We start from the raw sequence: 20,295 nt of genomic DNA, 5'->3' as shown, positions 1-20,295 counted from the left end.
GTGTATGTGTGTGTGTGTGTGTGTGTGTGTGTGTGTGTGTGTGTGTGTTGGGGATACCAAACCCAGGTCCTCTGGTTGCCCAGCAAGTGCTCTACCCACTGAGCCATCTTTCCAGCCTCCAAGTTGCATTCTTAAAGGGGAATCTGTCCGTCTGGCTCCTGAGCTGGCACGTTAGGGAAGGGGTTGACGCGATCTCACCGAGGCCGTTGAGGGTCCCCACTGTGTCCACCATCCAGCGGCTGATGCTGTGGTTTGCCAGGGAGTCGAACATGCTGCTCAGGGCACTGGCTCCAGCGGCCGTGCCGATCAGGTATTCCAGAATCAGGTTCCAGCCGATGAAAAACGCCACAAATTCCCCGACAGTGACATAGCTGTAGGTGTAGGCAGATCCTGTGGTCTTGGGGACTCGAACTCCGAACTCCGCATAGCACACACCTGCAAAGGACAAACAAAACTGGCAGTGGGCTCCTGGAGACCAGCTGTCGTCTTGGGGCCTGACAATCTTAAGAGGAGATATTAGGAATCTCCGGCTGTTGGCACCAGCACCCAAACGTTCATGTGTCACTTGATGATGGGACATGTTCTGTGAAACGTGCTATTAGATGATTTCCTTGCTGTGTGAGTACTGTGGTGTGTTTGCACAAACCTAGCTGGACCAGCCTGCTACACACCTGTTATAAACCTGTATATGGCGTGCGGATACACACATCCAAACAAATACGTACCATATAGCTTACTACTCCCAGGGCCGTGATGAACACAGCATCGTGGGACCAGCCAGATGCGGGAGGAGATGCTAGACTGAAGAGACACAGTGAATGTTAGCTGTGTGCACTGCTGGGCCATGTGTGCACTGCTGGGCGATGTGTGCACTGCTGGGCCATGTGTGCACTGCTGTGCAGTGTGTGTACTTGTGTTCAATGTGTGCACTGCTGGACAATGTGTGCACTCCTGGGCCATGTGTGCATTTCTGGGCCATGTGTGCACTGCTGGGCAATGTGTGCACTCCTGGGCCATGTGTGCACTGCTGGGTCATGTGTGTACTGATGTGCAAAGTGTGCACTGCTGGGCCATGTGTGCACTGCTGTGCAGTGTGTGAACTTGTGTTCAATGTGTGCACTGCTGGTGCAATGCGTGCACTGCTGGGCCATGTGTGCACTGCTGTGCAATGTGTGCACTGCTGTGCAATGTGTACAATGTGTGCACTTGTGTGCAATGTGAGCACTGCTGGTGGGATGCAGTATTCTGCTTTACTGTGTACTTTTCCCTTTATAAGTAGGAGGGAACCTGAAAACATTGATAAGAAGTATCACATAATACCCAAAAGCCGGCAATGGGTCATTTATTACCCTTCTCAAGTGTTACGACTGCATAGCTGTGCACTGTGTTGTGCACTTCCACGGCCGGCAGAGTGGTAGCTCTGAACCGGCACCACCACAGATGTGCTGCAGGGTAGACATCACAGGGCCAGGGTAGCTGCATGTCCTAGTCCACAGCAACTTTTCAGCTCCATGAAGTTCTTATGGGACTAAAGTCTGTCACTGACTAAAACATTGTCACGAGGCACAGGACAGGATGTGACACAATTCCAAGCCTGTTACAGACGTCTTCAATCTCACCTCCTAGGAACATCGTTTGGTTGTTTGTTTTTTTGGACCTTTTGAGACAGGGTGTCACTGTGTGGTTATTCTAGTTTGGTTTCTGTGGTTGTGATGAAACACTCTGACCAGAAGCCTCATGGGAAGGAAAGGCTTCACTTCTAGGTCACTCATGGCAAGGAAAGGCTTCACTTCCAGGTCACTCATGGGGAGGAAAAGCTTACAATTCCAGGTTACAATCTTTTTTTTTTTTTTCCTTTTGGTTTTTTGAGACAGGATATCTCTGTGCAGCCCTGGCTGTCCTAGAACTCACTCTGTAGACCAGGCTGGCCTCAAACTCAGAGATCCACCTGTGTCTACCTCCTGAGTGCTGGGATTACAGGCATGTACCACCAAGCCCGCTCAATCTGTTTTTAAGAAAAGTCAGGAAAGAACTCAAGGCAGAAACCTCGAGGCAGGAACCATAGAGAACACTGCTTACTGGCTTGTTCTCTCTGGTTCATGTTTAGTTGGGTTTCTTTTACATCCCAGGCCCACCTGCTCAGTGGTAGCACTGCCCACCGTGAGCTTGGCCTCCTCACATCAATCAAGAAATTCCTGTAGGGTACTCTGGTCTGGGCAATCCCTCAACTGAGAAAACTCCCTTTTCCCGGGTGACTCTCACTTGTGTAGAGTTGACAATAAAAGCTAACCGGGATGGTGGCCCTGGCTGGCCTTGGACTCACTGTGTGGACCAGGCTATCCTCTATCTTATGATAACCTTCCCAAAGGCTGGGACTATAGGTATGCGTCACCATGTCTGGCTTCCAATAGCCCTTTTAACATTGTGCTTGGGAAGGCAATCAGCACAAATTCTCCTGAGCTACTGGGAGCTGATCTTTCTTTAGAAAAACTCTCGTTTGTTTAGTACGTTTCTATTGTGTTCCTTAGGTAGGAGATATCCAGAGTGCAGGCCTGACTTGGGATGACCCCACCAAGGGCAGTGGGCTAGACAGTACAGTGACATCTTCCTTTCAGTTTCACACAGTACAGAAGACGCTCTTCGTTTGAGATACTTCACACTGGCCGTGGAAATGCTGCGCTGCAGCAGAGAGGAAGACAGAGTGCACATATAAAGACGTAGTATCACTACAGAAAGTTAGCACATCCCAACTGGACAAGCCTCTGAGAATAAGGAGGGGCAGGGGGATTGTAAGAGCCGGAGACACGGAAATAGTGTCTTCTGGACATGACAGGACCATTGAACCCCGGAGCTCAGCAGCAGCTGCTGCTTGTACAAGACCTGCCCAGGATCAAGCCAGCCAATAGTCCACCATGAGGGGGAGGGGGAGGGGCTTTGAGGCCCCACCCTAGTTGATGGCTGCTGAAAGAGAGAGGCAGTTTTCTTTAGGGGTGTGCCTCCACTAGGTTGCTCACACTCCAGTAGCTAGCCCTGTGCACATGTGGTCAGCACTGACTGGCCTCAGTGGGCTATAAGGAGTGCTGTGACACAGTCTTCTGGACTTGACATGGCCCTTGCAATCACAGACACACAGTAGCTGTGGCCTCCTGCATAAGATGGGGCCTGTCAACAGCCCATCACGCATGGGGGAGGTGCTAATGAGGCCTCACACTTCCCTGGGGAGATTGACAGCTGCGGATTCTGTGGTGGGGTTGATTTTCCTCAGAAGTGTGGCCATTGGTAGGGTTGTCCGTGCTTCGTCTTACAGTTTCCTATCCATGTGCAAATGACAACCCTAAGTAAATTCAGTGAACCACACCACACCACACCACACACACATACCACACACATATCACACACACGTCACATACACGTCACACACACATATCACACACACACACCACACACACCACACACATATGTCTCACACACCACATCACACCACACACCCACCCACCACATGTCACATACCACACACATATGCCCCCCCACCATACACACACACACCACACAATGCTCCCCCAGACCACACTCCCACACACCACACACACACTTCCATACACACCCACACACCCACCATAGACACGTCACACACACACCACACACACACATACGTTACACACACATGTCACACATACATCACACACACATGCCCCCACCATATACACACACACTACACACACATACCACACACATACACCACACACACACACACACACACACACACACACACACACAGTGGGGACTAGGTGGGAAGAAGGGAGTCAATAGAGGTGGGGACATAAAAGAGGAAATGGGGGATGATTATGATATCAATACATTGTGTTCATGTATAACACGGTCAAAAATAAAAAAGTAAGAAACAAGAAGTCAATTTCTTTCTACATTCCATCCAACAAACCATTAGGTGTACGAATACTTTCACAGGAGTTCTTTTACCCAGAAGGATTAAACCTGCTGGTCACTGGCCCTCAAATGCCAAACATGTGGCGCGGGGAGAGTCCCCATTAGCATGTACTTACCTTACTTTGACTAGTTTCCCAATCTGCATACCAGCTAACTTAGCACTTTCCCAATAACTTCCGACTTTCTATTTCCCCACTTTGTGTAACAGTCACAGCTACCTGTGTGTAGCATGAATTGTTAGAGGGTCTTAATAAAATCAAACTCGGAGCCAGGTATTGGGGTGAACTCTGGAAGATCAGAGAAGCAGAACAAGCCACAGCCACCTCACCTTGTCAATTCCTCAGCTGATCCTATTTCCTCAGACTGGAAGCCTCTGAGTCCTCATCCAGAATGGGTCTCAGCTGAACTGCTGCTAAAAGCCTAAAAGCTTAACCGTCTCTAGTTCCTGGTTTCACGCCTTATATACCTTTCTGCTTTCTGCCATCACTTCCTGGGAATTAAGGCATGAGTCACCATGCCTGGCTGTTTCCAGTGTGGCTTTAAACTCACAGAGATGCTGATGGATTTCTTCCTCCCAAGTGATAGGATTAAAGGCGTGTGTGCCACCATTTTCTGGCCTCTATATCTAGTGGCTGTCCTGTTCTCTGACCCCAGATAAATTTATTAGTATTGGTGAAATTATTAAGGCCACTTCACATAGTTAAAAGGGAGATTTATTTAATGGTGTAACTTATAAATGAAGGGATAGGTAGGTTGTGGGTTGTAGATGTATCCAACCGTTTTATTAAATAAGAAACACAGAGCCAATGCAAAGACAAAAGCCAAGAGATCAGAGCTAAAAGCCTTACCCACCTGCTGCAGCTAGCCTCTTCAGCCAAGAGACCTCTCCGAAAGAGAGCTACTTCCTGTCTGTTTGTCTTTATATAGACTTTCTGTTCTGCCTTCTCATTGGTTGTAAAACCAACCACATGACTGCCTCATCACTGCCTGTCTGTATAGACCTCCAGGTCTTCTATGGTTGGTATTGAGATTAAAGGCGTTTGTCTCCAATGCTGGCTGTATCCTTGAACACACAGAGGTCTACCTAGCTCTGCCTACCAAGTTCTGGAATTAAAGGCATGCACCACCAACACCCAGCTTTTGCTGTGGCTCTAATAGCTCTGACCCCCGGGCAACTTTATTTATTAACATACAATTAAAATCACATTTCAGTACAAATAAAATACCACCATAGTGGGTTCTGTGAAAGATGCAGCGCAGTCTGGTGGTGTTCTCTGGAGAACTCTCCTTGGTCTACCCCTGGCGTCTACCATCCAAGAAGGAAGAGAGCATGGCGCATTCTGATCTTGGGTCTTTAGGGCCCTCCCTTGGCTCCGCCTTGTAGGCGTGATAGTTACCAAAGCCTCAATGGGGGTTGGAACTTCCAGACCAAAGCTGGAATGGCTACCCACTACATCTTATTATGTTTATGTAACTCATTTAAAATTGTAATGGATAATTAAAAAATAGATTAATAATTAGTCATTTATGATAATCATATTTGTAGCCGTGTTAGTTAAGTCTTCTAGGTATACATAGATATATTTCAGATAGATAGGTTATCTTCAAACACTTCAAAGACCTACAAGAATGTGGCATTTAAAATACTTTAAAAATTTAGACTTTCTGGACAGTGAGACATGTCTGCTCCTGGCAGCACCAATTTACTTCAGAGAGGAGGATGGGCATCGAAGACACTCCATATGGAGTTTATCTTCACCTTGGCAAAAATAGCCATTTGGGCAAAAAACTGTTCTTGCCTGGACTGCTTGATCAACTGGACATGCAGGACCCATAGGAAGATGACCACTGAACTTTGCTTGACAAAATGGTCCTTCAGGTTCCTGCTTTGCAGAGGAAACTGCTAGACATTCTACAGGACACAGAGAAAAGTGACTGAGAGACTCTAGGCCTGTGGGCTGAAGACAGATGCCCCAACTTTACAAGAGAACTTTGGGTGACTGTCCAGGCTCTCAGCTGTCTCTGTCTACCCTGCAAGACTCCTGAAAGTTGCTTGCAATCTTCTCCCACTTCTCAGGTAGTATTATATCCTTCTGAGGTCTTTGCTGTGGTTAAAGACTAGATAGTTGTAATTTTCTCAGTTATGATAAAAGATAAGTTGGATATAAAACCTTAAACTCACAAATATAAGATAGACAGGATATCTTCTTTAATATTGTAACTGTAATTCTTGCTCGATAATTGTTTTGTTATATGTAATTTTACTATGTTAAAGTTAAAACCTTCCTTTTTGAAGAAGAAGAAAAGGGGAAATGCTGTGGATATCGCTCTGTATAAGTAAACACTGATTGGCCAGTAGCCAGACAGGAAGTATAGGCGGGACTAACAGAGAGGAGAATTGAGGGAACAGGAAGGCAGAGAGGGAGACTGCCTGGAGCCACTGCCAGGACAAGGAAGATGTAAGGTACCAGTAAGCCACGAGCCACGTGGCAAAGTATAGATTAATAAAAATGGGTTAATTTAAGATATAAGAACAGTTAACAAGAAGCCTGCCATGGCCATACAGTTTGTAAATAATATAAGTGTCTGTGTGTTTATTTTATAAATGGGCTGTTGGACTGCCGGGGCTTGGTGGGACCCAGAGAAAAAACTCTAGCTACAATTAGGGTGCACAATATTTTGGGGAACACAATATCACCACACCTGCGACTACACCAGGCACTCTTAGCAATTGCTACAGATTAAGATGTCCTAACCCTGAAGTATCGGTTTGACTTGGGAAGGAGTTTAACGCAGAGCTGGTCCCGTGTTGCTGAGCACTTATGGATGCTCTTTGGTGCCCTAGAGAGGTGAGCATGCGCTTAGGGAGCATGGCCTTCACAGTGGGGCAGCTCTGTCTGGGCTGGGGGAGCTGGAGGCACAACTTCTTTCATCTCAGTGGACCAGGGAGCAGAGAGCTCGGCGGGAAGCATATTCTGCTGCAACATTCAGAGGCCTAGCCATCTCCAGTGACTTACCACCTCTGCACCATGCCAGCCTTGCCAAAGGGCCTACAACCTTTCCTAAGAGCACTACCTGCTGGGGACTCAGAATTTAAACACAGGAACTTATGAGGAACGTTCAAACCATAATAGTTATTGATTGCTCATCAGGGTTGTTGGATGACGTGCCAGATATGAACTTACGTTCACTTAATGATACGCTGGGGCTGTAACCAAATCTTGACAACCAGTCTTGGTAGTTTTCCAGTTCATTCATTGTCCTTACATAAGTCACGAGGAAAGTAACATCTCTGTCTATCTATGTTAGATTTGAGATGGAAGATGGACAAGAGAAATGCAGCCCCCTTGGGGGACCGTTAACAGTCTTTTGCACAGCTTTCTAAACTTCCCACACCCTGCATGGGGTTGTGCTCTAGCTTCCTTTCTGTTGCTGTGATAAAACACTGTGACTGAAGCAACCTAGGAGAGCAACGGGCTTGTTTCAGCGTGCAGATCACTGTCCATCACTGGGGGAAGTCAGGGCAGGACCTTAGCAGGGACTTGAAGAAGAAACCATGGAGGAATGCTGCTTGCTGGCTCACTCCTGCTTAGCTAGCTTTCTTATACAGTCAGTGACTGTTTGCCTAGGGAATGGTGCTGCCCACAGCGGGCTAGCCTCCTACATCAGTGACTGTCAGGACAATCCCCCACTGACATGCCCACAGTGGGCTAGCCTCCTACATCAGCAACTGTCAGGACAATCCCCCACTGACATGCCCACAGTGGGCTAGCCTCCTACATCAGCAACTGTCAGGACAATCCCCCACTGACATGCCCACAGTGGGCTAGCCTCCTACATCAGCAACTGTCAGGACAGTCCCCCACTGACATGCCCACAGTGGGCTAGCGTCCTACATCAAAACCTGTCAAGACAATCCCCCATTGACATGCCCACAGTGGGCTAGCCTCCTACATCAGCAACTGTCAGGACAGTCCCCCACTGACATGCCCACAGCGGGCTAGCCTCCTACATCAGCAACTGTCAGGACAATCCCCCATTGACATGCCCACAGGCCAGTCTGATCTGGACAGTTTCTCGGTTGAGATTCCCTTCTCAAGTGGCTTGAGGCTGTGTCAAGTTGACAGTTAAAGCTAAGTAGGACAGGTTGCAAAGTGGAATGAAAAATTTGACAAGAGTGAAAGCTTTCTACACGAACAGTGGTCCCCAAATAATTCAATATCAAATGTACATTGAAACCTAGGTGCTTCCGGCCATGCTCACTTGGTTGCATGGCCTGTCTTCACTTCAGCCTTGGTTCTGGACACACAACATGAATTCACATTTACATGTGTGTAAATGGCACACAAAGCCAACTAATATGATCTAAAACACCTGGGCTCAGATGAGAGGCCATCATATGCTATCATGCAGGCTGGTTTTATGTCAGCTTGGCACAAAGTAGAGTCATTTGGGAAGAAGGGACGTTGACTGGGAAAGTGATCCCACAGACTGGCCTGTAGACCAGCCTGTGGTGCGTTTTCTTGATTGACGATGGACGTGAGAGGCCTCAGCTCACTGTGGGTGGTGCCACCCGGGGCACGTCAGCATGCAGCACCCCTCCATGGCCTCTCCACCAGACTCTGCCTCCAGGTTCCTGCCCTGCTTGAGTTCCTGCCCTGACTTCCTTCAATGATGGACTATGACGTGGAACTGTAAACTGAAATAAACCCTTCCCTCCCCAAGTTGCTTTTAGTTACAGTGTTTTATCATATCAATAGAAACCCTAACTAAGGTAGGTATAAATTGTATCATTTTTACCATGTACACAAAATTTTCTGCTTTTACAGAAACAATGGTTAATTTCAGAAAATGAAAATTTGAAGTATTTTCCTACTATCATTCCTCAGCATCTAAATATCAAATTCGTATAATTTTGGATTATAATATGTTAGAATGTTTGATTTTCCAAATTGCTTCTGAGTTGGTGGCCAGTTTATAGAAAATTGTTGAATTTTTACTGGAAATTAGGGTAAAATTTCTGAAATGGCCTTAAACATTTGTGTGTGTGTGTGTGTGTGTGTGTGTGTGTGTGTGTGTGTGTGTGTGTATGCATGTGTGCACGTGCGTGCAACTTTGAGGAGTCAGGTCTCTCCCTCCCCCATTTGGTTGCAGGGGACTGAACTCAGGCTGTAGGCCTTGGCAGCAAGTGCCTTTACTCACTGAGCCCTCTTGCTGACCCATGAATGCAAATGTTTAATGAAAGAATGTCTAGCTCTTCAGTCTCAGGACCTACTAGGCTGCGCTCAGGTGGAGGATGGGCTGATGGAGGGCTAAGTCATTCCTCACCTCTCCATCCAGTTCCCACTTAGCATTAATTATCCACCAAACCCCAGCCACAGGAGGGAGTCCACACTGGATCACACTAGTGTGATTGGGCACTGAGCCACAGGCATGTCTTTGAGAATGTCCTTACCAAATATGGCATTTTGCTGGATGGATATCACCTTTCTTTTAGTTTTCATGAAACATCTGTTTCTTTGATACATTTCCAGTGGGGCTTAGACATACTGCACACCAGGTGGCTAGTCCTTTTGAAATATAGTTGGGACTTGGATATGAGGAGAAATCACTGAACTTTAGAGAGAAATAGAGTGTGACTTCTGTTGGAAGCATCTATTTTCTCTATGACACCAAATTCCAGATGTCCCATGATGTGTCCCCATCCCAGCTGTCTCCTTTGAGAAGCAGGTTTCTGGATCCCAAGAAATACTTTCTCTAGCCTCCACTTGCACAGGGTTAGACCTAATGAACTTGTCCTCATGCCCTCTTCCTGATGCTCTTGGGTAGCCAAGAGAATTGCTGGTCTTCTTTTCAGGGCCTGATGCATCGGGCTGCATCTCCCTCCCACCTCACCACCACCACCTGAGCAACCTTGCTCACCCCGTTGTCTGTCGCAGAAACCCAGGCAATTTTACAAATGTGTCTGGAAGGAGAGCAATTTGTCTGGGACTGCCTCTGTTTCTTTGTGTCAAAGAAGAGACTTACGATTTCTCTGCCAAATCAGTTCAGGAGCAGCCAGCACCATCAATCAGGGAGGGCCTGACATCATCAGTTATTGAACCGGACAGTACTCCAATTAAAGTTCGGTAGGTAACAGAGAGCTCCTAAAGTCCCCCAAACCATGGTACCAGTATATCTACATTTAAATAATAAAGAAATAAGCTCTCTTAATAGAATTGACCCCCCAAACCAGGTCAAGTTGAATAATTTGTTCACTAAGTACATGAATAGCCTACCTGCTGACTCCTTTTTCTTGAAATCTCCATCTATGAAAATATTTTGGAGATTACCGGAGGTATAATTTCCATCATATGATGAGTTTCAGCTTTTCTTGTGGATGGCTTGTGCTATGGTCAGTAATCATGGCTGGTGCAGTGCTCAGATGACTATGTCTACTGGAAGGATGCTCAGAGGGTCAGCTGTTCCCTGAGCCAATCATTTGGCCCAAGTTGGTCCTTTACAGAGCCTTGGCTTCCCTACCTGGAAAACAGCAATAATGCCTATTGTATAGGTTGCTTTGCATCTTGGATGGACACATTCTAAAACAGAACCTGGATATTTTTCCTCCTATGTGTTATGTCTTTAGAAACGTTGTCTGTTCCATGCCTTCCATGAGAAATTGTGAGAGAATTCTACTTCTTGCTAATCTCTTTTCATGAGGCCTGTTCCTCCTTGTCAAGGTGACTCTTGACAACTGGTCTGCAAAGGTCTTGAGCAGAAAGGACAGAGAGAAGTTGAGGTGATGACAGCTGGTTATCCTCTCCACAAGTACTTTTGTAAGCCCTTGAGCCACATGAATGGCCAGGCTCCTCCCCCAAGGACTTCTCACTGCCAGTTTCCACCCACAGAATACTCTCACTGCCCCAATTGCTCACCCAGACCCCACCCTGCAGAGCAAAAAGTCCAGTCTCTGGGCATGAAATCCCACTAATCTCCACCCCGGAAAGCTCCGCTTCCTTCCCACGAAGCTCTTTTTAAGCCCCCTGTCCTGTTCAGTTTGCTGCTGTTTCTTGCTCGAGCAGAGGCAGCCACAACTACCATTCCACGTGGACAATAATAACACCACTAAGCTGACAAATATCACCCAAAGATCAGCTTGAACTACAAACGGCTCAGAACAATTTTGAGATGGCTAGCTGAGATGATTCAGCCTCCCAGACTACTTGAACGAGAACTTGGGATAAGCCCTGAACTTTTGCATTATGCAGAGACTGGACAACAAATGATACAGCTACTTCTCCCAGGAACTTGACAATTAACCCAGAAATTTTCCTTTCAGGGTCTCCTAAAGATGCCTTTGCCCACAAACAGCAGGAATTTAAAGAACATGATGCCCATATTCCTAAGAGGTGGGGCAGGTGGTTTTTGGTCTTTCAATGGGTTTTGGGTTTGGGATAATTGTCATTGTTTAGGATGGTTGGTTACAAGTTGTTATTGTTAATGGTCAGGAGAGAGGCTAAACAAAGGAGATTAGATTTAAGGTTCTTGTTTGGAAAAAAAAAGATGGCTCAGTGGTTAAGAGCAGCTGCCTCGCTGAGATCTACTGAAAGTCAGCCCTCTGAACACATGCTCCTATGGAAACTGGCACTAAATCATTCTTAGATCACTTGTTTCTGGGTCAGGGTTTCATACATAGCAGAGCAGCTTCCAAATGCTGTGACCTCCTGTTTGTTTACCCATGCCTGTATGCCTTGCTGTTCTGCCATCTGATTTACTCTTCCGTTCAGCTACATCACTTCATCTTCCTACCCAGCTCTGTCACTTCCTGTCTGTCTGTACAGACCTCCAGACCTCCTTGGTTAACTAGTTTTGGAATTTAAGGCATGTGCCACCGCATCCGGCTCTGTTTCTAGTGTGGCCTTGAACACACGGAGATACTGCCAGCCAAGTGATAGGATTAAGGGCGTGTGCTGCCATTGCCGACTTCTTTGTTTACCTAAAATGGCTGGCCTTTTTCCTCTGATCTCCAGGCAAGCTTTATTTATTAAAGCACAAATAAAATATCACCACACATCTCTCCTTGTTCTTCTATTGTTGGAGTGAGGGGACAGCCTTACCAGGCTCACCAAACCCCAGCACTTAGCTGTATCTTTAGGGGTATTTCCCTTACCCATTCCTTCCTAATGGTGCCAACCCGTCTCGTCCTCTTGATGGGAAAGGACATCCTGGCCAAAGTGGGAGCCTCTATTTCTTTTGCTCCCCCATCCACTTGACCCCAGGCTTACCAACCGTTCCCCTTCTCCTTCTCCTCCAAACCACACGATCTGACACACCTCTTCCCTTACCAACTGCTCAGGTAGACTCCTAGGTATGGGACACCTAAAACCCCTCTATAGCCAATCATCACAGCCCTTATCATGCAACTACAAAACCCAACAAATATTTAACCCAGGCTCAGTATCCACTTTCTTTCTAAAGCCTCAGGGGACTTAAGCCTCTCATCTCTGACCGAAGAAAGGATCTTCTGCTCCCCACTTCTCCCTTTAATATCCCCATACTGGAAGTTCTAAAAGCCAATGGAGCCTACCACTTGGCTCAGGATCTTTGACTTACCAACTCAGTGGTAGTTTCCTTTCAGCTCGTGTCTTAACATTTCAAAACCACTCAAGTTGCTGATTTGACCCTTAAGATGTGTGCAGACCACTTGTTTCTGGTGGCTTCTGCTGCCCATCATATTTGGTTCCAAATTCTTCAGTTGCTTCTTCCTCTACCTTCTCTAACCATCCATCTCTCCTCACCTACTTGGTAAATGTCCTCTCACTGGCTCCTGGAGCCTGCTACACCCTCCAGGGCCTCACCATGTGGGCAACTATTGGAACATCCCTGTTTCCTGCCCCCCCCCCCCCCCCGGGCCCAGGAGCTGCCTGAGAAGCCCCACAGCTTCCTTAAGCCCATTGGGCCTCTGCAACTTTGTCCCTCCTATCTCTCAGCTCCCACCTGGAGATGATAGAAACTCCCTGCAGCAGAGTTCACTTTGCGACCCTTCCCCTCTCCTCCACGGACTCCAATTTTATTAAAGCCTTTCTCTGGCTGAAGTACAGTTCAGACAGCCAAAATTGGTCTTCTTGATTTTCAAAATGACAATTTCTGCCACTGCACAAACAAATTATCCCAAATTCTCTTATATCTAGACTTGCTTTCTTCTCTATTTCTTCTTACCTACACCTATCTGGAGTAGCTCTTACATAGGGATGTTTATCATCCAAGAGACCCTCACCTCTAGTCAACAGCCCATCCTAATAGGGTCAGGAAATTACCCTACATCAGGCTGTCAAAGGCTGATTCAGTCCCCTGTAACTCCCCTATCTATCTCTCCTTCACTGGGGCTTATCACCTATGCGTGTTTTCTCTATTCTTCTATGATAATTCCTGTCCTACAAACAAAAATCATAAAAACAGGGTTTAATGATAGAATTAAAGAAACAATGCTTGCTTAATAAGGTATTAAAGGTGCACCTTCATGTACTCATATAGGAACATACAAGTGTTATAAAGGTCCGAGAACTTAAGAGCTTAAGTAAGCACTGAGGATAACTTAAGTTCAGAGGGTCTAAGAAAGTGTTGTCGGAGGATGTGCAAGCTTAAGTAAGTTTTAAAAGTATAAGAAAGTGTTATGAAATCAAAGTTCTGAAGGTGTAAGAAAGTGTTTTAAAGTGTCATGTGTAGGGAAAAGGGGCTGGCTAAAGAAACCCACCCTGACCCTGGAGCCCAGAACCAGTGAAGGAAACAGCCTAGATTTGGGACCTGAGCCAGAGAAAGAAACACTTTATCCCTGAACCCAGAACCAAAGAAACATGCCCTGACTCTGAAACCAGTGCCAAAGAAACACTCTTGGTTCCTAGAATCAGAGCCAATGAAAGAAATATGCCCTGGCCTTAGAATTAGAGTAAAAAAGCTAAGAAAGGCCAGTGAAAGAAACACAGTTTGGCTCTGAAATCAGGACCATCTCGGCCCCTAACCCACAAAACTAACCAATCCCTGAGCAGAAAAAAACTAACCAATCCTTGGACAGAAAATCTTCTCCCTGGAGAAACTTCACCCCCAAGAGATCCTTAGGGGGCTGAGCAAGGGAGAGCTGAACAGAAGAACCTTGCTGAGACATCCCTTAGGGGACTGAGCAAGGTGGAGCAGAAAAGTAAACTTTTCCTTTGCTGGAGCCAGAGGAGATTGCCACATTTCTGCAGGAGTTTCCCTTTTAGCAGAGTGAAGCAAAAGAAGCAACATCTTGGGCCCCAGAAGACAGAGGTCTGCTGGGAAGCCCCCTTAAGTGGGGTCTGAGCAAAGCTCAGCTGTAGTGGCTCTCCAGGAGCCGAGCAAGATTGCTATGTCCTGCAGGGAGACCATCCCCCATCACACCAGGTATAGCCTGACCGGAACAGTCAGGATACCATTCCCGGCTGAGCTGTCCTGTCAGCTCCAGGTCTGACTCTCCCAAGCAGTCAGGATACCATCCCCTCTAGAGCTGAGCTGTCCTAGCAGCTCATGATGTTGCCTGACTCCCCGAAAAGTCAGGCTACCTTTCCCCCAGAGTTGCAAAACTTGCTTACATCATGTAAATGAAAGTTCTGGGAGTATAAGAAAGTGATTTAAGGCATGTACATGAAAGTTCTGAAGGTATAAGAAAGTGATTTAGGGTGATAAAAAATGTTTCAGATTTCTTTCCCTTCTATGCTATTGTTAAATCTATACTTAATGGTTCAACCAGAGCACTTGCATGGCGGTGTCTGGAGACTGCTCACCAGCAGGTTGCCAAAAGGAGATACTTATCCCTGTGACACATAAATCAACTTCTGAAACACCTGTTCCCTATTCTTTCTTTGTGACCAAACTAGAGATCACCATCGACCTTGGTCCTTAGCAGTCCTATAAAAGATAAGATCCCACAACTTCAGATAGATCTTCAAAAAATGTTAAGAAACAGGTTGGTACCTTTGGTTAGTGGATTATTGGTAGTCCAATATGAAACTTCTCACCCCTTTTCCTTCTTTTCTGAATCCTACTAGTTGTACCCTGCCTTATAAACTTCTTGTCTAGATTTCTTCAACACTAACCAGACTTTTAACCAGTTACTATTACAGGATTACCAGCCCCTAGCTATGGAGCCAGAGACCTAAAGCACCTGGTTGCATCCTGATGATGAAGAAGAGCAAGATTGCCCAAAGAACCTCCATGCCCTGATTTAGCAGGAAGTAGTCTAATGATGACATCGCCCTCTTTCCTGTGACCTGATTGTGTATCAACAATAAACAAAAAAGGAGAGAATGTAAGCCTCTCAAGCCACACGAGTGGCCAGGCCCTTCCCCTGAGGACTTCTAACTGTTCCATCCACAGAACGCTCTCACCGCCCCAACTGCTCACCCAGCCTCCACCCTGCAGAGCAAAAAGCCCAATCTCTGGACGTGAAATCCTACCAATCTCCACTCTGGAAAGCTCCACCCCCTTCCCAAGAAGCCCTCTATCCTGTTCAGTTTGCTGCTGTTTCTTGCTGGAGCAGAGGCAGCCATCCTCCTGTGTTTTTCCCTCCCAATAAATCTCTTGTGTGAGGTTTGTTGTGAGGTGTGACCTGGTGGTATTCCTTGGCTTCCAGTTGCCAGGATACTTTTCCATCCGAGCTGCAATGCTTACAACTTTTCAACACTTCTTGAGGAACAGGAGGGAACCTTTCCTTCCTTCCTTCCTTCCTTCCTTCCTTCCTTCCTTCCTTCCTTCCTTCCTTCTTTCTTCCCTCCTTCCTTCCTTCTTTCCTTCCTTCCTTCCTTCCTTCCTTCCTTCCTTCCTTCCTTCCTTCCTTCCTTCCTCCTTCTTTTTTTAGACAAGGTCTCACTATGTAGCTCTGGCCATCCTGGAACTCACTATGTAGACCAGGCTGGCCTTGAACTCAAAGAGACCTGTCTGCCTCTGCCTCTGGAGTGTTGATGAATCCTCATTTTGTACTTCAGTGCATCTGAGGAACAGGTGAGACCACCATTCCATGAAGATGTACCTTCTCAGCAGATGTCTAGGGAGAATAGTGCACAGCCAAACTTTCAGCTTGGATCTTCCCAAAGTCCCTTGACTTTTCAATTTCCTTCAAATTGGGAGAGCATGCAGGGAGTAGCTACATGGGCCAGAGACTCTAGGTTTAGAGGCCTTGTGAGAAAATTGTGTGTATGTGAGGATTTTGTTGCAGATCCTACTTCCGTTTACTCTGGCCATCTCCTTTACCCCGCTTCCCCTTTCTCCCTCGTCTAAAAAAGACCCATTTATTTTTATTTTGTGTGCATGTGTGTGTGCCTACATGAGTTTATGTGCACATGTGTACAGGTGCCCAAGGAGGCCAGAGAGGCCTCAAACCCCAGAACTGGGAGATACAGGTTGTGGCTCCTGATGTAAGGCTGGGAACCAAACCTCGATCTTCTGCGAGAGCAGTGGGCAGCTCTATCTGCTGAGCCATGTCTCTAGGCCCTCCTTCCGTTTTCATACTCCTCTGAGCTCTAGGAAGCATAAGTACCTATCTTGTCTTTTCAGATGGGAACATTGCCACCTGCTCATCTGTGGGATTGGAGGATGGAGCCCCTTGTGAACAGTGGCCACAGGTGACACACACAGGTCCAGTTTCTCTTTCCAAAAGCCTTGCCTATAGGGATTTGATAGATTGTTTCTGACTAGGCAGCCCCTGCTAAATGCCACAGGAGTGGCACGTTTTTTAGCTGAGTTTTGAATGAAGGAATGACAGAGAGGGTGAGAGTGGACACACTGGTGGCCCCAGTGGACACACTGGTGGCCCCAGTGGACACACTGGTGGCTCCCGTGGACACACTGGTGGCTCCCGTGGACACACTGGTGGCCCCAGTGGACACACTGGTGGCTCCCGTGGACACACTGGTGGCCCCAGTGGACACACTGGTGGCCCCAGTGGACACACTGGTGGCTCCCGTGGACACACTGGTGGCTCCCGTGGACACACTGGTGGCCCCAGTGGACACACTGGTGGCTCCCGTGGACACACTGGTGGCTCCCGTGGACACACTGGTGGCCCCCGTGGGCACACTGGTGGCTCCCGTGGGCACACTGGTGGCCCCCGTGGGCACACTGGTGGCCCCAGTGGACACCTGACACCTTGATAGAAACCCTTCAGGCCTTGGAACCCAAGCACATAGGCAGCAATGCCCGGGGAAACAGGAAAAAGACAGACCTAATCTACCTGCCAGAGCAGGATGTGACTGGAGAAGTCCCTGAATGGACTGTCCACGCTTTTTGGCTTCGGTAGTTTTACTTCTTGCTGTTTTTGCTAACTGAAGTGTGCTAACCCAGGAAGTGGGTTTTGTATTGTAAGCCTCAGGGCTGCATGATTTGGGTGAGCTCTGCACGCAGCCAGTGGCCATCTATAAAGCCTTTCTATTGGACTTAAAAGTCCGTGTGTCCTCTGAAGGAGTTCCCTCCCAATACACACATATATGTAAATGTTTAATTGTGAATTTATGTTTAGTTACTTTGAAAGGGACGCTGGGAGCAGATCTGTGAAGATGGCCAGTGGTGGGCATATCACAAAGTGTGATGCAAGGTAGGCAGGCAGTGTTCTCCATACAGCACAGTCAAGGCTGTAATCAGGAAGGAAGCAGAGGGAGGGCCCATGCAGCTTCCTGCCATTTCCTCTTCTTCATGTGAATGCCACCCTTTGCTTTGTGGCATTTGCCTCCATTAGTACCCAGAAACTGCCATCTCCATGCTCTAGGAGGCCTCTCATCAGTCTCTATGGCTTGCAAGTACCCATGTCCTATTCGCTGGTGTGAAAATCTGTCCTTCCTTCCCATCTACTGCTCTACATTCATTCCTTTCTCCCTTCTCGCATTCTTAATTCATTTCCACCCGTGTGTAGCCATTTAACAAAATCTGCCCACAGCTCCATTTGCCTTTGTTTTGATGTTCTCATTTCCTGCATAATGCAAATGGAATATGCTGGAAGCTCTCTGGTTCCCCTGGGTGGCTGTGATCCCTTAGGGCCAGTCCCTGGTCACAAGTGAGAGAAGGGGTGGTCCAGTGTTAGGAGCTGATAGACTGGTGCCATCAAAGCTGTTGAGCTGCTGTGGTCACCCCGTTAGACCCAGGTGACAAAGTCCATGCCACTGAGGTGAGGACTGAGACTGGGCATTAACTCTCAATCACTGGCTTTCCATTCTCAGGTGTTTATCCCATGGCCACTTGGTAGTCCATGCCTTGCGATCTGCATGCTTGGCTATCACTTTGCTGTGGGACCCAGCTCATCTTCCCTTTCAGAAGTGGACTGTCCCTGTGGAAAAGGTAATTCCTCTGGGTTAGACGTTCAAGGATACAAGTTTGCTCCCTTTGGTCTACCTGCAGACACACGCACGGGAAGCCTGCCTCTTGAGTCTTTTTGCTAGGATAGACTGGGGGCTTTCAGATTTGGAATTCTGCTCTTCTGAGTTAAGAAGGGCCCTCTTCTCATCAGGTTGGAGTAGTAATAACAATAATAAATGTGGCTATTACTGGCCATAGTTCTGCGTGTGGGCTCCATTAAGCACTTTGCATATGTAGTCATAATCCTCCAAATGGTTTTGTTTCTGAAACCTTTACTGTATTCTCTTAAAGATGATGAATCCAAGATCTAGATGGGTTGCTAGAGCTTACACATCTTTCCCACATCACCAGTTCGGGTTTGTGTGGCTGTGGGAAGGAAGGTATAAGTGAAGACTGAGGCAGCTCACAGGCAGAGGTGACTAACCTGGCCCTCCGCCCCTTCCAGAGTCCCGAAGGCTGAGGATTAGCACTCTGGCACACCTGTGACTCTCCACCTGTTCAGGGTGTTCCAGGTTAAGTACAGTCAAGTCACACAGCAGTAAGCAGCAGAGCAGGGCTTGCGGCAAGAGGGCTCAAGTGCAAGGACTAACTAGACCCGGCCTCCAGATGCTGTGAAGTGCACGGGACGGAGTTCGCTGTGGGTGACAAGGGGCTCTTCATTCTCCCTCACTTCTACGGCAGCCTAACCCCCACCACAGGTGGTTTAATTCAAGCTCTTGATTTTACAGAGGAGGGACAGAGATTGAGAGTTCGGATAGCCTGTACAAGGACCCTGAGCTGCTGAGGGGCAGAACTGAATGAGATCTCGGGTGTCCTGACTTCTGGTCCAGGCCTGGTTGGCTTTGGCAGTGTTCAGAATTGCTTCACACGCAGGTGACCATCTTGCCTCTTTGCATGGAGGTCAAGTCTTTTGTCTCGGGGTTCTTTTCTATGTTCAGCAGCTGCTCTCATCCACCATACCGAGCACAGTGAACAGTCTGCCTGTCCCAGTGCCACTGTCCAGAGTGGGTGATCTGCCTGTCCCATTACCACTGTCCAGAGTGGGTGGTCTGCCTGTCCCATTACCACTGTCCAGAGTGAGTGATCTGCCTGTCCCATTACCACTGTCCAGAGTGGGTGATCTGCCTGTCCCAGTGCCACTGTCCAGAGTGGGTGATCTGCCTGTCCCATTACTACTGTCCAGAGTGGGTGATCTGCCTGTCCCAGTGCCACTGTCCTGTCTAGTCTACTAGGGGCTGCAGAAGATGTAAGAGAAGCTCAAGTTTTCCCGGGTTTTCTGGAGGAAGCTGATTTTCACCATCAGCAGTTTGAGAATGTGCAAATTTCTATTGAGATGCTCATGCCTTCTCTGAACCAGGAACTGACATCCTTCCTCCACGGCTGTCAGTTAAGCCCTGTGCAGCAGAGGGACGTGACCTTCACAGTATCTTTCTTTTAGCTGCTGACAGGTGACAGAAGACGCTGAGCTTAGATGACATTTTCATGACCCAACCTATCAGAAGTTTTGACCCACAAAAGTGCTCAACTAATCAGTAGCGTGGGGAGGGCTCTGGACTGGGTTCAGAGCTCAGGGAACGAAGGCTTCCACGCCTGGTAGGTTTGTGACTGGGAGTGTGAGTCTTGTGCTTGCAGACAATGGGCTCAGGAGCCAAGAAGATCAAAGTAGCCCTATGTAAGTCACCCGACATCTCCGGGCCTCAATGTTGCTATCTGTAAAATGAATATCATAATGGTGTTTATTTAGTGGAGTTTTAAAAAATTACCTTTTATGTGTGCCCACATGTGTGTGGAGGTCAGAGGTTAATTTGTGGGAACCGATTCTCTACTCCCAGAAGGGAGGGAACTCAGGTCACCAGGCTCTAGAGAAGTGCCTTTATGTCCTGATCCATCTCAGCAGTGTGGGGTTTTGCTTTTTGTTTTCTTTTTGTTTTGTTTTGGATTGTGTCATTGTCCCATGGCTGATGTCAGGAATATCATATTAAAAGTCTTCAAGGGTTTAGTTACTATGAC

The 20,295-nt window shown here is 47.4% G+C and overlaps 1 protein-coding gene across 1 annotated transcript; it reads right to left on the bottom strand.

Moving 5' to 3' along the window:
• Positions 1-32: 32 nt before the first annotated feature.
• Positions 33-15,308, bottom strand: LOC131912979 (probable cationic amino acid transporter). The gene is made up of 2 exons (XM_059265296.1): positions 15,107-15,308; positions 33-435 (listed from the first exon to the last, which is right to left on the bottom strand). Exons 1-2 carry the CDS (start codon positions 15,192-15,194, stop codon positions 92-94), a joined length of 432 nt encoding a protein of 143 aa, XP_059121279.1. The 5' UTR covers positions 15,195-15,308; the 3' UTR covers positions 33-91.
• Between the last annotated feature and the right edge of the window lie 4,987 nt (positions 15,309-20,295).

The sequence above is a fragment of the Peromyscus eremicus genome, chromosome 6, assembly GCF_949786415.1.
Source record: "Peromyscus eremicus chromosome 6, PerEre_H2_v1, whole genome shotgun sequence".
In the NCBI taxonomy this organism is placed as follows: Eukaryota; Metazoa; Chordata; class Mammalia; order Rodentia; family Cricetidae; genus Peromyscus; species Peromyscus eremicus.
The sequence above is the reverse complement of the archived record's forward strand: the minus strand, read 5'-3'. Positions and strand labels throughout refer to the sequence as shown.